Source organism: Apodemus sylvaticus, chromosome 4, assembly GCF_947179515.1.
Source record: "Apodemus sylvaticus chromosome 4, mApoSyl1.1, whole genome shotgun sequence".
Taxonomy (NCBI): Eukaryota; Metazoa; Chordata; class Mammalia; order Rodentia; family Muridae; genus Apodemus; species Apodemus sylvaticus.
In genome coordinates, this window is record NC_067475.1 from 79,914,526 (window position 1) to 79,936,876 (window position 22,351).

At 43.0% G+C, this 22,351-nt stretch overlaps 1 protein-coding gene across 12 annotated transcripts in view; it reads right to left on the reverse strand.

Moving 5' to 3' along the window:
* The window catches only part of Arhgef11 (Rho guanine nucleotide exchange factor 11), a 114,068-nt gene extending 92,112 nt beyond the window's left edge, over positions 1–21,956 (reverse strand). For all 12 annotated transcript variants that reach the window (XM_052180196.1, XM_052180195.1, XM_052180193.1 and 9 more), the window contains exon 1: positions 20,719–21,956. In XM_052180196.1, coding sequence (XP_052036156.1) covers positions 20,719–20,750 — 32 coding nt within the window. In that variant the 5' untranslated portion in view covers positions 20,751–21,956. The remainder of the gene's footprint in view (positions 1–20,718) is intronic.
* Positions 21,957–22,351: the final 395 nt, after the last annotated feature.

Here is a 22,351-nt window from a genome sequence, read left to right on the forward strand (position 1 = left end):
AAAAAATACAAGGTCCAGTTGCAAATACTCTAGAAGTATTTTCAGAAAAAGAGGCACAGGAATAAACAATCAGATGTCAACAAGGACCTATGTGGGAGAATTCTCTAAGAAAGAAAAAACCCAAATCACAGTTAATTTAATAAGGCTTCACAAGTCTTTGAATATTTATTTATTTATTTATTTATTTATTTATTTAAATTTTATATGCATTGTTCTTTTGTCTGCCTGTATGTCTGTGTGAGGGTGTCAAATCTTGGAGTTAGAGACAGTTGTAAGCTACCATGTGGGTGATGGGTGAACCCCCAGTCCTCTGGAAGAGCAGTCAGTGCTCATAATCTGCTGAGCCATCTCTCCAGTCCCCAACTAGTGATTTTTTTTATTCTGAACTAGCATTTGAAGGAGAGGAGGGATTAAAATAAATTAATGATGAAAGAGTGAAATGACTGTCTAGAACCTTGCCATTCTTATCAAGAAGCTGAGTTTCAACCTTAAGGTGATATCTATATCATCCCTCCAAAGGAAGATGGGAGGAGGGGAAGGGAGGATGTAGAGCAGGATGATGTGGAGGAGCTCTGTAAAGCACTTCTGGACACTTCATGGTCTTGGCACTTAGGAACTCACGGTACCTGGCAGCTGGCTCCCTGCATAGGACCCTCACAAGATTAAGCCCAGTAGAATTCCATCATGGATGAAGGAGAGCATCAGAAAGCCTAATCCCTCCTTGAGCCGTTGCTGGGGGCGGAGACAAGTCATTTTTTTCAGTGGTGTGGCCACTGGTAGTTGCCCATGTTCCCCTTCCAAAGCTCATGGAAAGCAACCCTAATTAAATCTACAGGGTCACAATAAAACGAAACAACAACAACAAAAACATGAAAAAGTAGGTAGGGTTTAGAGGAAGTAGGAAGGGGATCAGACAGGGTAAGAGGAGGAGACGTGACAAAATGTATCACTTACATATTCCCAACTGTCAAAGAACTAAACTTTCCTTTTTATTTTACCTACCTACCCACCTCCATACTTACCTACCTAACAGCTTATATACCATTTCCTCCCTAATTTTGTAACTCCAATTTGCAGATTCCTGAGGCTCTGCAAATGTTCTGGGAGTGCTTGCTCAGAAAAACCTCAAGTCCCAGTGAATGGAGTCTCACACCAAGTAGAAGGGAAATGCAGAGATTCTCCAGAGGGTGCGGATGGAGAAAAGATGCCTAAGGAGCTGTGGAAGGCTCCAGGCCTGGCTGCTGGAGCCCAGCACAGGTGCTAGAGTAGTGTTTGAAGCCCTGCTCTGTCTCAACATGACGTCAGCTGTAGCGGAGACTCCAACTGAGAGCAACTGCTCAGCTCAGTCCAATCAACCCTGAGAAAAATAAGCAAAATAAGTGAGTAATATCGCACAAAGGTCCTGTTGGGTCAGTTGGTTAAATAGCAATGGATAACAATATCCAAAGCTCCACCACCCAGGGAGCAGATTCCAGTTCAGACTATCAGATGAGGTAAGGACGGTATAATAAAAACTAACAGCTATTGGGTTCTTAATGTCAGGTATTTTATTACGTGCTATATCACTTAATCTCATTTTCTAAAGAGAAAAAACAGGCTTTAAATGGTTAAATAAGGAGAAATATAGGTTTATTTGACACAAAATTCATACTCCTAATAGAGTGTACCGTAACAAGATGCTGAGTACAAACTCCAAACAACATACCAGACTTAATTAGAGCTGAAGCTGGGTATGGTGGTGCATACCCATAATAAAAATACTTGGAAGGTAGAAAGAGGAGAATCAGGAGTTCAAGGCCAGCTTCAGATATTGGGCTAGACAAAACCAAGTCTCAAAACAAAACAACAACAGCAACAGTAAAACCTATTCTGTGATCAAATCCAGCTTATGCACTTTTAAGATGAATGAGGGCAGGTAAGATGGTTCAGGAGATAAAGGCCTGAGTCTGATTCTTGGGACCCACATGGTAGAGAGAACAGACTGTCTTCTGACTACACCTGCTCCCCCATACACAGACACACAAATAAATAAATGTAGTTCCAAAAAGGCAACAAAACAAAGGCCAATAAAAGTTAAAGGACTTAGCTTAAAACTGTATCATTGATTGAGATTTCTACACACACACCCCACATGCATATACGAGGTACTGACAACTGAACAGAGGGCTGCATGGTGCTAAGCAAACACTCTACCACAGGCAGTTCTGTACCCCCAGCCTTAAAACTGTTTCTACTCCTTAACAATAAAAAAGACAAATAATCCAAAGAGACAATAAACAAAGGATCTGAATAAACATACCAATAAAAGAAATATGATTTTACCCATATGAAATATCCACAGTAGGTTCTGGGCCATCAGCCCAGGATGTCTTCACCCACAATGGGCTGGTCCCTCCCCACTGATCACTAACTGAGAAAATGCCTTCTAGCTGATCTCACAGAGACATTTCCTCAACTGCAGCTCCTTCTTCTCTTATGACTCTAGCTTGTGTCAGGCTGATACAAAACCTGCCATGACTGCCACCACGGAAGTCAGTGTGGAGATATCTCTAAAAAGCTAAAAATAGAACTACCAACAACCTAGCTATATCATTCCTGAGGATACACCCAAAGGACTCCACACCCTCTTACAGAGAGATGCACAATCATGTGCATTACTGCTCTAAACACAACAGCTAGAGAACGGAGCCAGACTAGAGGTCCATCAACTAATGATGGATAATGAAAATGTGGTACATAGATAAAGTAGAATTTTATTCAGATGCAAAGAAAAAATAGAATTATGATTTTTTTTATAAGAAAATGAGTGGAACTAGAAACATTATACTAAGTAGGGTAACCCAGGCCCAACAAGGCAACTGCCATGTGTTTTTCATATCTGGATCCTAGCTTTAAATTTTTAGATTTGTATGTTTAATTTGGAGTATCAGTAGAGGTCAAGAAGGAAGGAGGTGGAGTGGGGAAGCCTCAAGGAATGAGGGGACAGAAAAACCTGTCATACGGAGTTAGAAGGAAGGGAAATATCAGAAGGTAAAGGCTTAAGGAGGAACTGGAATGCGGAGATAGGAGGGAGAGGATGGGTGGTGGGAGAGGATGGGTGGTGGGAGAGAACAGGTGGTTGGGTTAATTAAAACTACACGTGTCTAAAAACATCACAGAAATCCACTACTTTATAAGCTAATTAAAAAGTATAATTTTTAAAAAGCGGCATGAACATGCTGCACATGTGGATAAGGCTTCTTCTCCACATGGGTTATAGAAAGAAAATCTCAGTGCCAGTTGTAAGATACCTCCCTATAACTCTGCCCTCCACCCCCACTTTGCAGTCTACTGTCACTGTTCTTGGTTGACCACTATAGCTATGTGGTTAAGACGTTACAGCTGAAGGCATGGAGAAATCATCCTAGAACTGATCTGAAAACCTCCTCCCTGCTTACTACCTTTCACAGTGCTATTAGGTTCTAGTCAGGCTGATTCAAGGAGAAATGCCATCAATGATATTATTAAGAAAGATGAATCATGGTATGCACTCACTAGGTTACTAGGTGCATACCTAGTTAGTGAGTATGCACTCACTAACTTCTAGGTTAATAAGTGGATATTAACCTAGAAAACTAGAATACCAAAAACATAATCCACACATCAAATGAGGTACAAGAAGAACGGAGGATTGGCCCCCAGTATAGGGCAAAACCAGAACAGGGAAATGGGAAGGGGTGGGTGGGAGAACAGGGGGAGGGAAGGGGGCTTATGGGACTTTCGGGAAGTGGGGGGCTAGAAAAGGGGAAATCATTCGAAATGTAAATAAAAAATGTATCAAAGAAAAAAAAGAAAAAAGAAAGAAGACCAAAAAGAAAAAATATTCCATTTTTGCCTGGCGCAAAAAAAAAAAAAAAAAAAGTGGACCTTGAATGCTACAACACCAACTTGCTAGCAAGATGGATCCACTAGTGCAATACTGACAGGAAGGTTATGAGGATAACCAACTGTTTTCTGAATGGGTCTGAGGCTTACTCCACAGGAGAGAATTCACGTCTGGTACATAAACCTGGTTAAAAGTCCATGGCTTGGGAAGTCATAGACCCTGGGGTGGAATCCAACAGTGTTGTTTTTATAAATGGGCATGCTGTCAAACTGCCTTCTAAATACTTATGTTTATAGATAGTTCTGCTTTCAACCTTGGTCAGAAGCTTCCTTTAGCAGCCAGCAGCAGTTAACGCAGACTCATGACTGGCCAAACTGCTGAGAATAAATAAATGACTGCTGGATGTCCCTGAACACTTCATCTGCATCATCCCTCCCCACCCAAAAGCTCAGAAAATATTGTAAAATCTGGATATAACATGACTTCCTGCAGCTATGGTTACCTGCACAAAGCCTGCGTAAGATGAGTTGACATTTCACCTGTAGTATGAACCGGACACAGTAGGTTATAAAAAGTAATCTGGGAGGGGAACATGTTGGAAGGTGTCCAGAGGGAATGGGAAGAGGGTCCTAGGGGTGGATAGGATCAAGATACATTGTACATACTTCTGAAATTGCCAAAGAACAAGAAAAAGATATTTTTAAATGTTAACCATTTTCAGTAATATTTTACTAACCATTTACTTACTACACAGTCTTAGTTACTAAAGTGTACTACATATGAAATAAGCTTCGAGCAGATAAAGACGCGTTTGGTGGTAGAATGCCAAGCCACTTCTGAGATTGTTTTCAACGTCACTGAAATTTCCTAGGCCCCAGAGAACTGCTCTTTCTCCATCATAAACCAACCGAAAGACAAAAACAGGGTCCCCCTTTTCCTGGGTGGCAACTACAAACCTCAGCTTGTAAGGCAAGGGGATTTAAGTTGGAAGATATGGAGCAGCTCAGGAGACTGGATTCCTAGAGGCCATCCTTACCACTGTCCAACTATACTCAAGTCTTGTTCCCTCACAAGATTTACAATTACTTGCTTCCTAAGCCTTGCTAAGAATGCTATATTATTCTTAGTATACTAGTGTAGAAATACTAGTGTAGGAAACAATACTAGTTCTCACAGGGCTCGCTAAACCCTGAGTTCAAAAGAAAAAATAATTCCCAACCCCATCACTTGTTAGCTCCTGGGCAGCCCCCTTTTCTATCTATACAGCAGGGTGGATGGCGGTGCTGTGACAAGCCTGGTACAAGCCTGGTCATATGAGTTTAGCCGCAGAGCCCACATGGTAGTGGAGAAAACAGACTAGCACAGGTGGTGCTCTCACCTCCAGCCTTATTCCACGGCACATGCGCCTTTCCTCCTTACACACAAGGAAGATAAATACACGTGAAACACAGAGTAGAGTGTGGCTGGGAATCTGCAGTGCCCGAGCTTAGCCAGCAGCACACTGATGAGGAGACAGGAGCACTGAGAGAACTAAAGCAGGATTTGGCCTTAAAGTCTCCATCTTTGAAGTATTTTCTCTTTGGTGATTACTGTCCTTCCCTACTTGTCTCTTATGTTTCCTTTATTCCGTCACATCTTTCCTGCCTTTCCTGTAACAGTTATGAATCCAGGTCTTTGCATTTTAGCTGGTATTTTTTTACTTGCTTATTGACACTCTCACTTCTAACAGAATGTCCAGTTCTGTTAGAACCTACCCTCAACACCCAGAATACTACCTAACTTTTGGGGGTTGGTCTTATGCACTGTGTATTCAGACACTGACATGTATTCTATGCCCAGACATCTGTTTGCAGTCTGGAGGTTGGCATGGTCAAGCTTCTCAGATCTCAATGGTGTAGAAAACTTGTTTTCCATCATCTCTAATTGCTTAATAAAGAGCTGATCAGCTTGTGGCTGGGAAGGAGAGGACGAGGAGGTGGGACATCAGAGCCCGGTGAGGGGCTCCAACAGACTAGAGAAGGAGAGAGAAGAGAGAGATGAGAGGCAGTCATGAGGACACACATGAATCAGACCGATCCAGGACAAGACCAGATGACAAGTAACGGGACATGTGACTGGGCAGTAGGCAGCCTAGTTAGACTAGCTCAGAACCTGCCCTTAGTGCTTGCAGCCTTTTAATAAAAATAAGGTCTCTGTGTCAATTATATGGGAGCTAAAAATGGACTAGAGCAGGTATACAGATGCCCTGCAGTTATCTGGGAGCAAAGGGAGTGCAAAAACCATCCCCAAATACTATTACAACTGGTACAACAAATTTGGGGTGAGAACTGACACAGAAATCCAAACATAGAAAGAACTAGGCTTAGAGCCTGAAAAGTTCCTGGTGGAAGGTTGAGAAAAAATGTTTTCTTAGCAACTGTAGTTTCTCAGGCAGGCCTGGGGCTTGCAGCTCCTTTAACAGACCCCTCCTCCGTGCAGCATGGCTGGCTGCCTGGCACTTAAGCTGAGGGCTGTGAGTAGAGGGTAGTGTGCAGAATGCATGCCAGCTTGCTGCTGCACACCCAGCAACTTCTCAGAGCTGCCAACTGGTGCCTGTGGATGAAATGCAGCAAGTGGAAATGCAGGCCCAGGAGCTGGGTGGACAGGGATGGCAGAAGCGCTACTGACCACAAGCAAGCAGCGGTCCAGCTCAGGTTGGCATATGGGCCCAGGCAAACCATCAGAATGCATGCCAGTTGAAGACCTAAGTCAGGTGGAAGGCAGAAATGTCTCTTCCTGTGAATGAAGAGACAGGGGCTGGGCCAGTCACAGTGAGGGAGGTCTGAGCTGAACTGCAGAGGGAAGCACAGAACACACAGAAGAAATGCAAGCGCAGCCAAACTTCTGATCAGGTAAAAAAAAATATTTAAAATTATGCTTAAACTCTGAAGAAAGGAAACTGAATATAGAAAGAAAGGAACATATTTCTCATAGGGAGAAATATGTCTCCAAAGAAAGAAAGATGGAGTGTTGAGCTACAGGCATAGGACAGAGATTAGAGGATTTTAGAAATCAAAATAAAGAATTGTCTCAAATTAATTCAGGGGAAAATAGAACAATACCAGGTTCAGATGCTAGAGAAAATTTAACTAAATCTTTAGACTTTGAAATTCTAATACTAAATACAAAAGGCTATTAGATCTTTAAAGGCCAGATCCATACTTACTTATGAATAGACTAAAACTAGCACAGATATTGATTCAAATGCTTATGATTTTCAGTTATGATTGGAAAGGCAATTGCAAAAGGTTGAGAGCTCAGAATGCCCAATGCTTTGGCTGTGAAAGACCAGGTCATTTCCTAAAAAACTGTACACAAGCAGTTTCTAAAGATAATATTTTCTATAATAATAATCCAGGGAAAAATGTTTCCTGGGATATATAAAATATATCAAAAGAGGAGACACAGGGCTTATGAATATAGATCATCCAGAGATATTTGAGGCAATTTCTTACTGTCAGAATGCTGCCTAAGGGGCCTTGCTCAAGGACCAACAGAAAACAACACTAACTGTTTCCTGTCAGCTGAGAAAAAAAACTGTTTTAGAGAGCAACTAGAAAATTAAAGTCTCCAGCGACAGGCTCAAAGTGGGATTTAGCATAAGGGGAGGTCCCAAGGCCTGACACTATTAGTGAGGCTATAGAGTGCTCACAAAAAGGGACCTAGCATGACAGCACTCCGGAAGACCCAACAAGCACCTGAAATTGTCAGGTGCAGATATTGCACCCAACTAATGGACAGAAGCAGCTGACCCCTGCTGTTGAATTAGGGAAGGTTGAATGAATCTGAGGGTGACCCTGTAGGAGAACCATCAGTCTCAATCAATCTGGACCTCCCAGATCTCTCAGACACTGGACCACCAAACAGGCAGCATACACCAGCTGACATGAGGCCCCTAGCACATATACAGCAGAGAACTGCTGGGTCTGTGTTCATTCAGAGATGACACACCTAACCCTCAAGAGACTGGAGATTCCAGGGAGTTTAGAGGTCAGATGGGGAGGGGGGTGGGGCCATCCATGAGGAGACAGGGGGAGGGGAGGAGGTATGGGATGTGGAACAGTGGGAGGGTGAACAGGGGCTGGCAGGGTGAGGAATAAAATATGGAGTATATAAAAAGAATTAATTACAAAGAAAATTAAAGTCTGATAGGACAAGTAACAGTGTTCAAAACGTAATTAAACATTTAAGAGAGATAGAGCTGCTCCAATAAATACAACAAAGTCCAAAAGATGTCAAAATATAGATATTCTGGTGAACTTTTATAGATAATCAGAGGCCATAATTAAGGTCTTTATAAATAACATTAAACTTTAAAAGACAATAGTAGACACAGGAGCAGACGCTCCCATACTCTCACCAAAATCTTGGCCTCAGATTGATCTCTTCAAGAGGCAAATATTCAATTTCAAGGGGTTAGAACTTTACCCCAGGTAAGACAAAATATAAAATAGCTTAAATATATAGGACCTGAAGATCAAATAGAAAAATTAAAGTCATATATGGCTGATATAGTGATAAATTTATAGGGAAGCGATCTGCTGCAGCAATAGAAAGCACAGATTAATTAATACACCTCCAACTTTAAAGACAAGTCATAAAATAGGAGATATTCCTGATATCAAAGACAGCTACAGACTGTCCAAACTGTCCATAAAACAGGTACAACAAAAATTGGCTCTCAAAATTTATAGGAAGGGCCACTGCTAATAGGATAATTATTAGCTTATTAAATGAGATGGCTACTAAGAAGATAGCTCATAGAAATAATTTCTGATAAAAAAACTAAACAAAGGCTAATTGAAAATACAGAAATAAAAATATACTCATAAAACAAAAGGGGAATATGAGATTACCCATAGATAGATAAAATATACTGGATTTCAAGAACTGATAAATAGATTAGCATATATATGTTATAACTTCAGAATGGAAGGAAATTTGTTACACTGGGGAAGAGGTTTTGTATTTTTTTCAACAGGAAAAGAAAAGCTAAGGATTCCTTCAAAATAAATAAAAATCACATTTGATGTGTGTGGGGGGGAGACACCCTGAAGATTCTGACTGCAGACATGAAAGAAATCAGGAATACCTGATTACAAAATAGGTAACACGAATTGCTGGCCCCTCTCCATGGGAGCAGCTCTGCGACTGGCTGAGACATGAAATGCCTCCAGCCAGGGCTTCAGCTAAGCACACTCAATAAATCTTGTTGGTTACAGAATCCTTAAGACTTGTCAAGCCATCCTTTTAAATGACATGGATAAAAACTGATATTACAGTTTGGCTACACAGTCTAAACTAACTTACAAAACAAACAATCAAACAAACAAACCTGCTCGAACAGAGAGCAAAGAATCATGGTTAGCTAATTATGCACACTGTACATTCCATACATATGCCAATACAGAAATGTATATTACTTATGAGAGTTTATAGGTTTACAGACACCAATGAAGTTAAAGTGGCCCTGACAAGATTCAACATTGGGGATGCTGAGAAAGATGCTGAGACATATTTATTTCAGCATCCTTCTTGATGCCACCTCAGACTGACTCAATGCTGTTTCCTCAAAAATCTGCATCTGGGACAATTTCAAAACCGCTAGATCATCCAGCATCTCAAGACTGTTCCAGCTGAATTCATTTGAGCCCCGTACTTTCTCGGCACATAGAGACTGGACAACAAATGTTACAGCTAGCTTTCTTAAGACTGGTCAATTTTCTTTGGGCACCCAAAGAAAATGATGCCCCTAGAGGAGGCAGAACATCCAAGCCCAGTGAGGGGTCCAGACTAGAGAAGGAGAGAATTGAGAGAGGAAGAGAAAAAAGTATGGAGAGACCATGTGAAGGGACCAGGAGGATTATGAGAGGCAGTCATGAGGACACACATGAATCAGAGCAATCCAGGACAAGACCAGATGGCAAGAAACGGGGCATGTGGCTGGGCAGTAGGCAGCCTAGTTAGACTAGCTCAGAACCTGCCCAGCTTAGTGCTTGCAGCCTTTTAATAAGAATAAGGTCTCTGTGTCAATTATGTGGGAGCTAAAATGGGCTAGAGCAGGCATACAGACGCTCTGCAGTTATCTAGGCACAAAGGGGGCATAGAAGCCCCCCTCCAAAATACTAGTATACCTAACAATATATATGCCATGTCTTGGTCTTTCCTTAATCAATATGCCAGGCCTAAAGTTCAGATCTAGTTTAAAAATGTGTTTCCAGGCAAGCAGAGGAATAGCTATTAGCCTAAGGCTAGAGTGAACAAAACAAAAAACAAAAACAAACAAAACAAAACAAAACAAAAAACCCCTAGGATTTCTGACTTCTGATTTCTTAATTAAATTGCTGTAAGGGCTAAATGAAGTGTTAGAAAAATCCCTGACCCAGGAATTGCCAGGCCTTGTGTATTTACCATACCTCTATCTCGATCCACACCTCAGACTCAGCCACCGGTCTAGAGATCCTAGAATTCACTGTCATGGAGTTTTCCTATGACAAAATGAGACTAAAGGTCAGGCACTCTGCCAACCTTGCGGGTTCTGTGGGCCCCACTTCAAGAGAAGTGACCAAGGTTGTAGAACTGGTACCAACATTTTAAGAGAAACTAATTACATTCCACAGATCCTTCTTATTCAAGATCCAGAACCTTAGATCAGTTTGGGGAGAAATTTATTCTCTGATTTAATCCCAAACTGAAATTAATGATGAGCTCTTCCAGAGGAAGATGTTCTTTGCCTGGATTTTCTTTTCCTTTCTCCTTCCTGGCGATCATTTCGAGTCTCAATCTGAAGGTCTCTTCCTCCAGGATGTCTGTAAACCTAAAGGTATCCTTCCCACATATTCTAAATGGCTATCAAAGGAGTAAGTTTTGGTTCTATTTCACAACTGTCTCCTCTCAACATCGTCAGTTCCTTGACACCACAGTAGGCATCGTGTTCATGTTGAATCCATATGTTTGCATGGCATATGAAGATCTGTTATACCAAAAAATTATCTGAGGGACAACATGAATGAATTCTCCCAATAAGGAAACCCTGTTCCAGAGAAGACACTGAAACCTAAGTGGTGATTCCTTTGTCTATGGGGCTCTGAAGAGAGGGTCTGCAGTTCTTGCTTCATACAAGGTCCTATTCACACAGCTATTCACTACACTCTCTTCAGTTACCACCTCCCAGAACAACAGTGGCCTTTTTCTGCAGCGGCAGTCTCTTGGAGAGAAGCTTCTAAGGGCCCTGCTCTATGGAATGAATGGAGCCAGCCTTGGGTAGGCAGGACAATAGCAGGGTAGATCCTACCTGCAGACCCCTGTGGGAAAAGGCAGCCTAGAAACTAAGCTGCCAATGGGGAGACCCCTAAAACTCAAATAAGGCAACACCTCCAACAAGGCTGGCCTGTCCCTATAAGAACTACTGAGTACCCAAGACCAAACATTCATTATGAACGAGAAGAATTCTTGGTCTCAGCTCCTGGTGGCAGTATTTATGTATATGGGTGTTCTGACTGCATGTATATCTGTGTACCAGACACATGACTGGGGCTAGCAGAGGCCAGGAGAGGGCACTGGATCCTCTGGAACTGGAGTTGCAGGCAGTTGTTAGTTGCTAGGAATTGAACCTAGGTCCTCTGGAAGAGCACTCGATGCTCTTGACTACTGAGTCATCTCTCCAGCCCATTTGGCAGCATTTTCTTGAAATCCTTGTAGGAAATCAGCAATGTCAAAAGTGAGCTACAGTTCAAGTCCAGAAACAGGACTGGCTATGCTTAAAAAAATGCCTAATATAACAAGACCTGGGAACATACAGCTAAAAGAAGATTACCCAGAAAGGAGAAAAGGCACACTGTTGTGAGCATTGACTAACAGGACCAGATGTGATAGCCAACATAAAACAAGAGTAGGGCAGCACCTCTTATGTACACACGCACATACACATACACACACACACACACACACTATATATATATATATATATATTTAACATGGAATACTTCTCAGCTGTGAGGAAAAATGAAGTTAAAAATTGCAGGAAAATGAGTGGACTGGTGGACTTAGGATGTCTAATATTAAGTGAGGTCAAATAATTTCAAAAAGGAAAAAAATTACATGTTCTCTCTTATATGTGGGATCTAGACAATAATAAATATGTCAGCAAATGTGCCTGTGGGTGCAGTTTAACATGAAGAAAAGAGAGTAAGAAAAGCTAAATAGAAGGAGATGAGGAACGCAGGTAAGGACACAGTTGTGAAAGAGGACATACAGCTAAATTGCTTTTCTAGTTCTAAATCTGTTGATGTTTTTTTTTTTTTTTTTTTGTTAGTGGGTTAAGTGCACATATTTAGCAAGGATTTAAAAAATTCCTTATTGATAAGAAATTAATAAATTCAATAAGAAGCTTGACAGTTTCTGTTTTGAATGCTAATTCTACCTGTATATAGTTTAAGTTGTAAATTCTGAGTCTGGTTAATTTTGGTGTATAATATTTTTATTTATTTGCAAATTTTTTAAAGTTTATTTTAAAATGAGCTTTTATATAAATTCTTTTGCACAAACAAAGAATAACAGAATTAAACTGCTATATGTATGTGAAGAAGGAATAACAGATATATGGTAGAATCTGATAGCATTAATCAGTAAAGAAATAAAAGACTAATGAGGTTGGAGGAGATAGAATGTTTGACACAAAGGGTTAAAATGAATGCTATGGGCTCAGGAAACAGGTAGCCTGCCTTATTGTGGTAGGAAATGGCAATACTACCATAATTAGTAAGCTATAGGCTGAAAGAAAGAAGCCAGGAATTCCAAGCGAGACAGCTAGGCCTAGAAAAATGATGTAGGTTTCAAGAAGATCTAAAGACATCTAAGTATCTGTCTATCTTCCTTCCTTGTCTTGGGACACGGAACTCACTGTATTGACAAGTCTGGCATCAAACTCTCAAAGATCCATCTACTTCTGCCTACCAAGTTCTGGGTTTAAGGGTGTACGCCACCATGCTACGTAGCAACCAGAGTTTCAACCACTCCTGGCTTTGTACACTATGATCTCAGAGCTATTATGGTCAGTTCTCAATAGAGACTCAGCAGAGGACTATGGGTAACCCAAGCAAGGGTCTTCCAGTGACAAATAAGGTTAAATTTAGGCCAATCTGGGTCCTTGTCAAATCAATTTCTTTGACAACACTTAACCACTATGCTATAAAATTCACAAAATGCTTTTACAAAACTCATCCTGATTACAGCTAGTTAGTAATCAGGCTGAGTGGAGCTCACACAACAGTCTTTACCTTAAAGTCCTCTACCTTTTGTATCCATCTATCAGCATGATTTCTACATCCCTTAAATGTGGTCTGATATTTAGGAATAGAGTATGAATGATTAATCAGGATCCATTAAATATACACTAATCTTCTCAAAGCATGACCCAATTTTCTAAGAGATTACCCCAAAAAACAAACTATCCTTTCCCCATCTCTCTGAAAGACTGCACTGAAGGACTCAAAAGCTATTTGTTAGAAGTAGTTCAACCCAAAGAGTTTTAGCAAGATAAATTTGTTCAAAGTCTGTACTCAGAGAACTGCTGGGTACCAGAGTGAGACAAGTGACTGTAGACCAGGCTGGCTTCGAACTCAAAAATCCACCTGCCTCTGCCTCCCAAGTGCTGGGATTAAAGGTGTGCGCCACCACCGCCCTGCAAAGTGACTGCTAATGAAGCTTGTATTCTAGCAATAGCACTGTCCCTTTCCCAGTCAACTAGTCTCATAGTCAGGAATCACATTAAACTCAGCTCTAACATTGATTGTCCTTCCATAATGCCACCTACACCGAGCCTCTTCTCCACTGTCACTGTCACCAACCATTCTGACACATCTCTGGCAAAGACTGCTACAAAAACTTCTAGCTAGCTTTCCCACATTTAAACTCTCTTCTAATTTACACATCAACACAAGAATTTGCTCTTTACCCACCATTTTTTGTCTTGTATTATATTTAATTGTGTATATGCACACACATGACATAGCCAGAGACCAGGAATGGGCTCCTTTCTCCACATGGGTTCCAGAAATTGAACTCAGGTTGCCAGGCTTGATGGCAAACAAGCCTTACCCACTGAAACATCACACTGACTTTAAATATTGTTTTAAAAATCGCTCTATAATAAACCTCAGTGGACTCCCCCATAAAGTCTGAACAGACGTCTACCTTGTACACGTTATCAATGCAACTCTTCTCTGCTCAGAGCCCTGTACGCACACCATTTCCTGCGCATGCCCATTCCAGACACTCTGCTCATCTTCCCTTTGCCCAGAATGGCTTCCTGTCCCTTCCACCTAAAAAACTGCTCCTCTCCTGCCTGCTTACAATTTTTCTTTAGATTTGTTTTACATACATACATACATGAGTGTTTTACTTGCAAGCACGTCTGTCTATGTACCATGTGCATGTCTGGTGCCCACAGAAGCCAAAGCATGTCAGATCCCTTGGAACTGGAGTTACTTATTGGTGGTTGAGAGCTATCATGTGGGTGCTGATAATCAACCAGGGTCAAGGATTATAACCACTGAGCCATCTTTTTAACCTCTCCCTTGCCAGATTTTATCAGTATCATTCTTTCCCCCTTCAAATCTGTCTAACCAAAGTATGTTTCTGAGTCTAAAGACATCTTTTAGATCCACTGTCTCTAATTCTATCAGGGGCCACAGCTCTTTCACATTCCCACATCCCTGGATTTCAAATTTCCTTTCCCTTTTCATCCCATTTTTGTTTGTTTGTTTGTTTGTTTGTTTGTTTTTCGAGACAGGGTTTCTCTGTGTAGCCCTGGCTGTCCTGGAACTCACTTTGTAGACCAGGCTGGCCTCAAACTCAGAAATCTGCCTGCCTTTGCCTCCCAAGTGCTGGGATTAAAGATGTGCGCCACCATCGCCCGGCCATCAGGTACTTTTGTTTCCTTTATTTTTCATGACTTTTCAGGTAAACAGAAGAATTATTCCTGAACGAAAAAGTTCTGGTTCACTGAAAACATGATATTGTTTCCAGAAATTCTAGGGACATATCTTTAAAGATCAAATCTTAGAGACTGCCTAGCTCAAGGGACTCATTCTTCCGGTTAAGGAAATGAAGATCCAGGGCAGTCAGGCACTGTCCCATGCAGAGCAGGCAGAGGCTATCCCATGCAGTGGGAGCAAAGCCAGCCCCAGCACCCATATTGTAAACTCAAGAGTCTGTAATGTTGCCTACAAACACCAATGTGACTGACAATCTTTCATTTTATTGAGACTAGAATCACCACCTTCTTTCATCCTGTTTGACCAATGGGGTGAGGGAGAGTGCAGGTCTAAGCTGGGGTCTTTCCCCAACACAGTAATTAAGAAAAAAGGGGAGTGGGGTTTGAAGAGATGGCTCAATGGTTAGAAGCACTTGCTGATTTGCAGAGGATCAGAGTTCCATTCCCAGCATCCACAATGGTAGCTCACAACCATCTATCACTCCAGTTCCAGAGGATCCAATGCCCTCTTTTGGCCTCCAACAGCACTGCACACACATGGTACACACACATACATGCAGATACAAAACCTATGTACATAATATAAAACTAAGTAAACTTTAAAAATTTAGAAGTAATTAAAATATATTGCTTGAAAGTTTTTAAAATTAAAAAAAACCAAACATCCACTGAATAAAAAAATAAAAACAAAAACTAACCAAACAAACAAAAACAGAAGATACACAGCATCCAGGGGTAAGTTTCTAAGCTATGTGATAAATTTTTTAAAATAATAAACCAGTAAAAATATTTTTGGTAGTAATGCTACTATGATAATATGAAGTAGAGTCAGTTAGTATAAAAGAAAATAACTCATGTCTTCTTATAGATTTTCGGAGTTAACAACCCTGATGAACACACACACACACACACACACACACACACACACACATCTTAGATCTTTAAAGCAGCCAGGGGCATTGTCCAGACTGCAGTTTCCAAACCCTGCTCCACAGAGGCTGTTAACTTCCAGAACTCCCTTAACTGTGTGTTCGTTTAGGGACTACCCATACAGTTCCCACTATTTGATTTTGGTTTCTGATTAGTGTAATTATGTTTAATTTTTGTTTATGCTCCTAAAGTGGAGGGCAGTTTCTCAGCCTGATAATACTTTGACCAGGGAAAAAGTGTTACATTGATTTATCAGAACAGTTTTGAGTATCAAAATTAAGTTTAGCTTGTTCCTGGCTCAGAACACTGACTCATGGCCAAATGTTTCATCTGCAAGCCCACCACTGTCTCTCTCTCCCACTCTAGATGAAGACAAGGGTGTGCTGTGGGGAAGACAGCACTCCTGGCCCTTACTTTGCTGCTCTAGGTCTTTATAGCTGTGCTAGGGACCTCTCTTCTAAAGTAAATAGAAACTAAGCTAAATATCTGGCGCTCGCTGGTCCCAGAGTTCACTTCACTAGAAGCGGGAGAGATCCCTGACATTTGAGGGTCTGCATTTCTTCTGAAAGCTCCTTCTACAAGGAATGCATCAAGGACTACATCATTGCTACAAGGACTGCATCACTGGGGATTCTAGTGTTCTTGCCTGGAATGTCAAAGGTTCTACCTCCAGCCCTGAAAGAAAAGGGGGAGAGGGAGCAAATCCCACAACAAATTCTAACTGCACCCCACAGAATGACATCTAATTAGCCAAAGTAGAACTCTTTTCTACTCATCAGAATTCCAGGCAAGGAGGCTGGGGAGTAATCTGACTTTGGATTCCTGGAGTTCACTGGCCCGACAGCAAGCTCCAGGTTCAGGGAGAGACCTTGTCTTAAAAAATAAGATGAAATGTGACTGACCTCTGGACTGCACATACATGTGTGCACACAACCAAGTATATGTGCACATGTACATACACACACAGACAGAATGATCTTCCTCAGTTTCCCAAGTGCCGGGATTAGAGGATGGGCCACCACACCCACCTATCAGTATTGCTTTTTTTCTTTTTGAGACAGAGTCTGTAGCTTAGGCTGGCCTACACTCCCTATGAAGCCAAGAAGGACCTTAGATTCCAGTCCTCTGCCTTTACTTCTGGAGTGCTAAGATTATAGGAATAAAGTGCTGGTGACTCAACCTCATTCTTCCCACAGTCCAGCAAGCAGGCTAGCAACTAAGCTACACTCCCAACCCAGGATTATTTTCTGTTCTCCTCACCTTGTATATTTCTGCAATAACAACAACAACAAAATCTATTCATTCTTAAGTTCTCAAAATAATAGAACTTTATGATACTTAACTTTTAAAATTATTAGTATTGTTGTTTTGAGACAGGTTTCAATATGTTGCCCTGGCTGGCCTCAGGCTTGATTTGTAGACCATGTTAGCTTTGAACTTCTAGAGATCACCTGCCTCTCCTTCCCAAGTGTTGAGATTAAAGGTGTGCTCCACCATACCAGCTTTAAGTTGTTTTAGATTATTTAATTCATGAAGTAGTCCACAAACCTAAACCAAATCCATGAATTTGACATGTAGAAATTAGATATTTCACAATTTAAAAGGCAATTTTGAATGTCTTCTCTTATCTGGCTCGTGCCTTTCAACAGCCCTGGAAGGAGATACAGTAGGCAAATTTCAAATAGCAAAGCCAGAATCATGTGAGCTAGAGCTAATATGCATGTGGCACTGCTGCTCTACGCAGGAGGAAAGGGAAAAGACCAAGAATTCTTGGCATAACCATGTTTTTTTCTAGTTTGGTCTTCACATGAACTACCTTTGTGCAGAGAAAAGCTGTTCTATAGATACAAACTCCTCTCCTTCCCAGCCCCAAGAACATTTACCCTGAGGTATTAGGCATAATCTCTACTTACAATACCAAACACATTTTCAGAAAATATTGAAATTAGGATGAAGGGCCAAAAAGATAAACAAAAACTTTGTGAGGACAGGGGTAGCCACATCTAATCTTTCACTAGCAACTGATGATCACTAAGAGAAAAATCATATAAAAACACTCCATGACTTCCATAGACCAGGTAATAACTTCTATTACTCAACAAGGGAAAACTGATGTAAAAAACTGCCAAGTGGGTGGCCCAGTCTTTATTTAAAGCACACTTGGTCTCTAGATATATGATCCTCCACCCTGTCCCTTTTATCTTCTAGAAAATATGTAATACCAAGGAAGTGTTTGATAAAGTTTACCCTAGATTAACTACAGGACCAAGTCACTGAAACACCTTGCGGTGGATGAATTCACACCTTTTAGTGAGTTCACTTACTCCAACACAGACCTTGAGTATTTATGAATCACTGAATATGCACAGGCACTAAACTTAGCAGACAGGATAAAAACAAGCAAAGCAACACAGTCCCTGCAGACAGTCAGAGCCGACTAGTACCACTTCTGTGGCCCTTGGGGGTGTTGTATTGTTGAGACAGGGTGTAACTCGGGCTGGTCTCAAAGTCTCTATCCAGCCCAGGTGTCAATCCTGGAATCCTTCCAGCTTCAGCTTCCCAAGTACTGGGGTTATAAGCACGTGCCACCGTGTCTATCTACTTCCTAACCAGATCGCCTGCTCTCAGAAGAAATGAGTAATTTTCTCAAACATACCATCTTACACAATATATTGACACACTAAAAGAGAATAGAATTCCTGACACCATAATTTGAAACATTTCCTTCTAATCTGTTACTTCCGCATGGCATCAGACTAAATTATCAGCCGGGAGGCAGAAGCAAGATTGTGAATCCCAGAAACACAGCAAGTTGGGAAACCAGCTGGGGTAACAAAAAAAGATCGTGATTTATTTACGTTCATAAGGTACAGAGCCTGCGCCATCAAGTTCAACAATGTACTCTGACTCGACTGCAAGATGAGGGAAGCCAGCAGGAGAAAGCCTGAAGGCGACCTCAGCTCCAGGCCTGACTCTCTCACTGGGGTAGAGCAGTAGGCCCGTAAAGGTGGGGAAGGCCTTCCCATGGCCTAGCACTGCGCTTCAACTCCAGAGATTATAGGTACAAAGTACAGGGGAGCTGCCTCACCCAACCGCCAGAGAGCCAAATGGTGCCTTCCCCATTCTAAACAGTGAGTCTATAAACTTCTGCACACAGGATGGACAACACAAAGGACCAGGGATTCAGAATCAGAGCTTGGATTTTAGACTAGATCCTGACACTCCTCAGACAACAGTAAATGGCACTGGACAAACCAGGAATCCACTCAGTCTCATCTGCAAAATGTGAGCAGTGACTTCCAACTTGTCTACCTCACGGATACATCGTGAGGTTCAAACAAGAAATGTTTAATGAGAGCTCTTGGGACCCTGAGGCCTGTATCTGTGAAGACATGCACGCTCCTTGAGAAACATCTCACATTAACCCAGAAGCCCTCACTGCCTCCTCCTCACACCCCTCAGTACCTGGTTCCCATCTGCTCACACTCCTGAAATTATTCACCACCTCAAATCTTAGTTTGAGTATACTAATCCCCCAGGTCTGAGAGGAGGGAGAGAAGGGCCTCCATGCAAACCCTTCGCCTCTTTCCTCTGACAGCTTCAGTTATCCTTTCCTAGGGGTGAATTACAGAAGACCACAATGGAAAAGGGAAGGGAGATGCCAGCTAGCCACACTGCATCTGTGGTTGTCCGCTCTTCCCAACTGCAAGGCAGTCTTCCGCCTCCGCGCCCCCCCCCCCCCCACGGACTACTAAACAGATCTAACTGGGACCCTGAGACAACACAGAGGTGGTGTTTGGGAGACATTATTATGTTTTAGGCCGCACTCCACAGTCAAAAGGAAACTACTATTAGCATGTGTAGCAGAGGTTAACTGACCTAGACAGAGCAGCTGCTGGCTTACAGATATTCCTTCCTACCTCACAAATACTAGTTTTCCACTTGACTTAGTTTCCACCTACCTAGCTATCTATCCAGTTAGGATATATAGAATATCTACAAAGCACACCCCATGGAGGCGTTTTAGGGAGGATGGGCTGAAGAGGGGAAGGGGAGGGAATGCCAAGGCACACACCTACCAAAGTTGTACCAATCACACCGCAATGTTACCCATTACCAGTAAGAAGGAAGCCAGATCCAGCTCATGGGGGAAGGGGCATCATGTGCTTCCAGCCAATTTCAAGGGCCTAAGAGCCAAAACAACTCCTTCCGGCTTCAAGCAGAGGGAAGGCCTGTTTTGCAGAGTCAAGCTTATTGAGAACAGCTTGGAAAATTAAACCTAGAGCATCAGCCTGTTGGTAGGTCTCAATTTAAACTCTAAACTTGAAGAAATCCTAATGGGGCCTAAACATTTTCAAGCTCTATCAACCACTGGTGGCACTGGTGACAGTGGCAGGGTGTTTCTGTCCCAACATCTCAGGCCACAACACCTTCCTCATTTTAAATGGGAACCACCCTAGCACTGTGCCCCACCATTCCATAACAATCAGCCTGATGAGGCTCTGACCCTGTCAGTCATCCCCATCTCTTCCCCAGAGAGCTCAAGCTAGTCCCCACTCACCCCTGTGGGGTCACATGATCAGGCTTGGTCCAGTCTTGGAATCCCTAGGCTAGCAAGTTGGGGAACTCAGAGTCAGCCTTACCCTAGTGTACAGCAAAAGCCACTGCAAGCATTACCCCGCCCCTCCAGCTTCACTGCTTACTGGTTATAAATGACACAATAATATATATATTATGTTCTGAACATGGACACACACCGAGGGTGCAGAAACATACAGACTGACAGTCCTCATAGACCACAGCCCATGCCACAGCCCAGCCAAACACAACACCTCTCTCCCCGTCTTTTTAATAAGTATTGGAAAAATCCCAAATTATTTAAACATACCTGTCTATACTATGGGGCAATCGTATGCTCATGGTTTCCCCGTGTCTCCACAGTTCTGGAATCCTGTAGTTTCTTTGGACGTCTTGATCAGGCCTGAGTCCCTTGCAATTTTGAAGGAAGGTGAGAGGAAGGCCTCCCAAGTTGAAGACTGAATCCTTGTTTCTTCCGGCTGTCAGGACCCTGGCAACTGCAGCGCTATTCTGCTTCTATCAGCTAACATGGTCTCCTCCTTCCTTGACCCTTTACCCTCCCCTCCCTTGTCTTAAAAAAGAAAATGGAAAGAAAAAAAAAAAGAGGAAAAACTATGACCTTCTTAGAAACCAAACTGTTAACCACAAATCTCTTCAAGGTTAGCCCTACGGGCTAAAAAAACCACAGGGGAAAAAAAAATCTGACTTCAAAATATCAGTCTTAGCTGCAGACAGATAAAAACCATCCTTTCAGTCCAGTTTCCCCAGCTGTCCTTCTGTTGACAGGGAAGCCTTAAGCTCCAAGGGTTGAAAAATCTCTGGTTTCCAAATGCTTAAAATGCCAACAGCAGAATTATTCCAGGGAAGGAAAAACAAAACAAAACAAAACAAAACAAAAAGGCTGAACAAATCCGAACTGGCACTTAGGAGAAAAATCTTCCAGATGATTTGCACAGTTAAAATAAATAAAATCATACAGCAGTATGTACACAACACGAAGTCCAGTGCAGCCCTGGGAAGCAAAATTTGTGGATTTCTTAAAAATCAAAACAAAATAACGATCTTCTACAGTAAAGGTTTTGAATTCTGAAATGAGCCAATTGTGCAGACACACACACACAGACACACACAAAACCCACAAAACACCTGAAGCGCAATGCTTTCTACCTTTAAAACGGTAGCATTGGCCAAAACCCCAGGAAATCTTAAACCTTCTTTTCCCCTTCGACCTGCAGGTTCCTCCACCTAGCCCAGCCCCGTGCTCAGCCCCAGCCTCAGATCGGCCTTTTTCTCAGACAATTTCCTCAGTCAGCTCTGTGTGCTCCTGCACGTCCAGGCTCCGAAAGTCTCTCTCGCCGCAGCGCCCTGGAGCGGTGGTCCTGCTTCCCCTCGCCCGCCGATCGTGCCCGGCGACCCGCTCCTACTATTGTTGCGGCTCGGCTAGGGCCAGGGCGCCCTCCACAGCGGCGCGGAGAGCCCGGGCCGCGGCCTCGGCCTCCGTGCCCGCCCGCCCGCCACAGCCTCCCTGCTCGGCCGCTCCCGGCGTCCGCGTCGCGGCCGCTGCGCTTCCGGCCCCGCCCCCGCGCGCGCTCGCTCAGGCCGAGCCCGCTGCCGCCGGCCCGCTCCGCCCCGCCCCCGGCCCGCCCCGCTCCGGCCGACTCCGCTCGCCCGGGCTGGCCGCTGGCTCCTCCTTGGCGCCGCCCGCCCTCTCCCAGCCCCGCGCGCCCCCGGTCCGCGCGCTGCGGCCTAGCTGCTCCCGGTGCTGCCGTCCCAGAGGCTCGACCTTTGTTTCTGCAGTGTCCGCCGGCCGCGCCTCTATCTGCGCTCTAGCTGCCGTCCCGTCTTCCTCTGCCCGTTTTCCCTCATTTGCCGCGCTCCCTTCCAAGTTACCAGGAACCCTCCTGGCTGTGCCCTCGCCCCTCTGAGCACCCACCGGCTCTGCC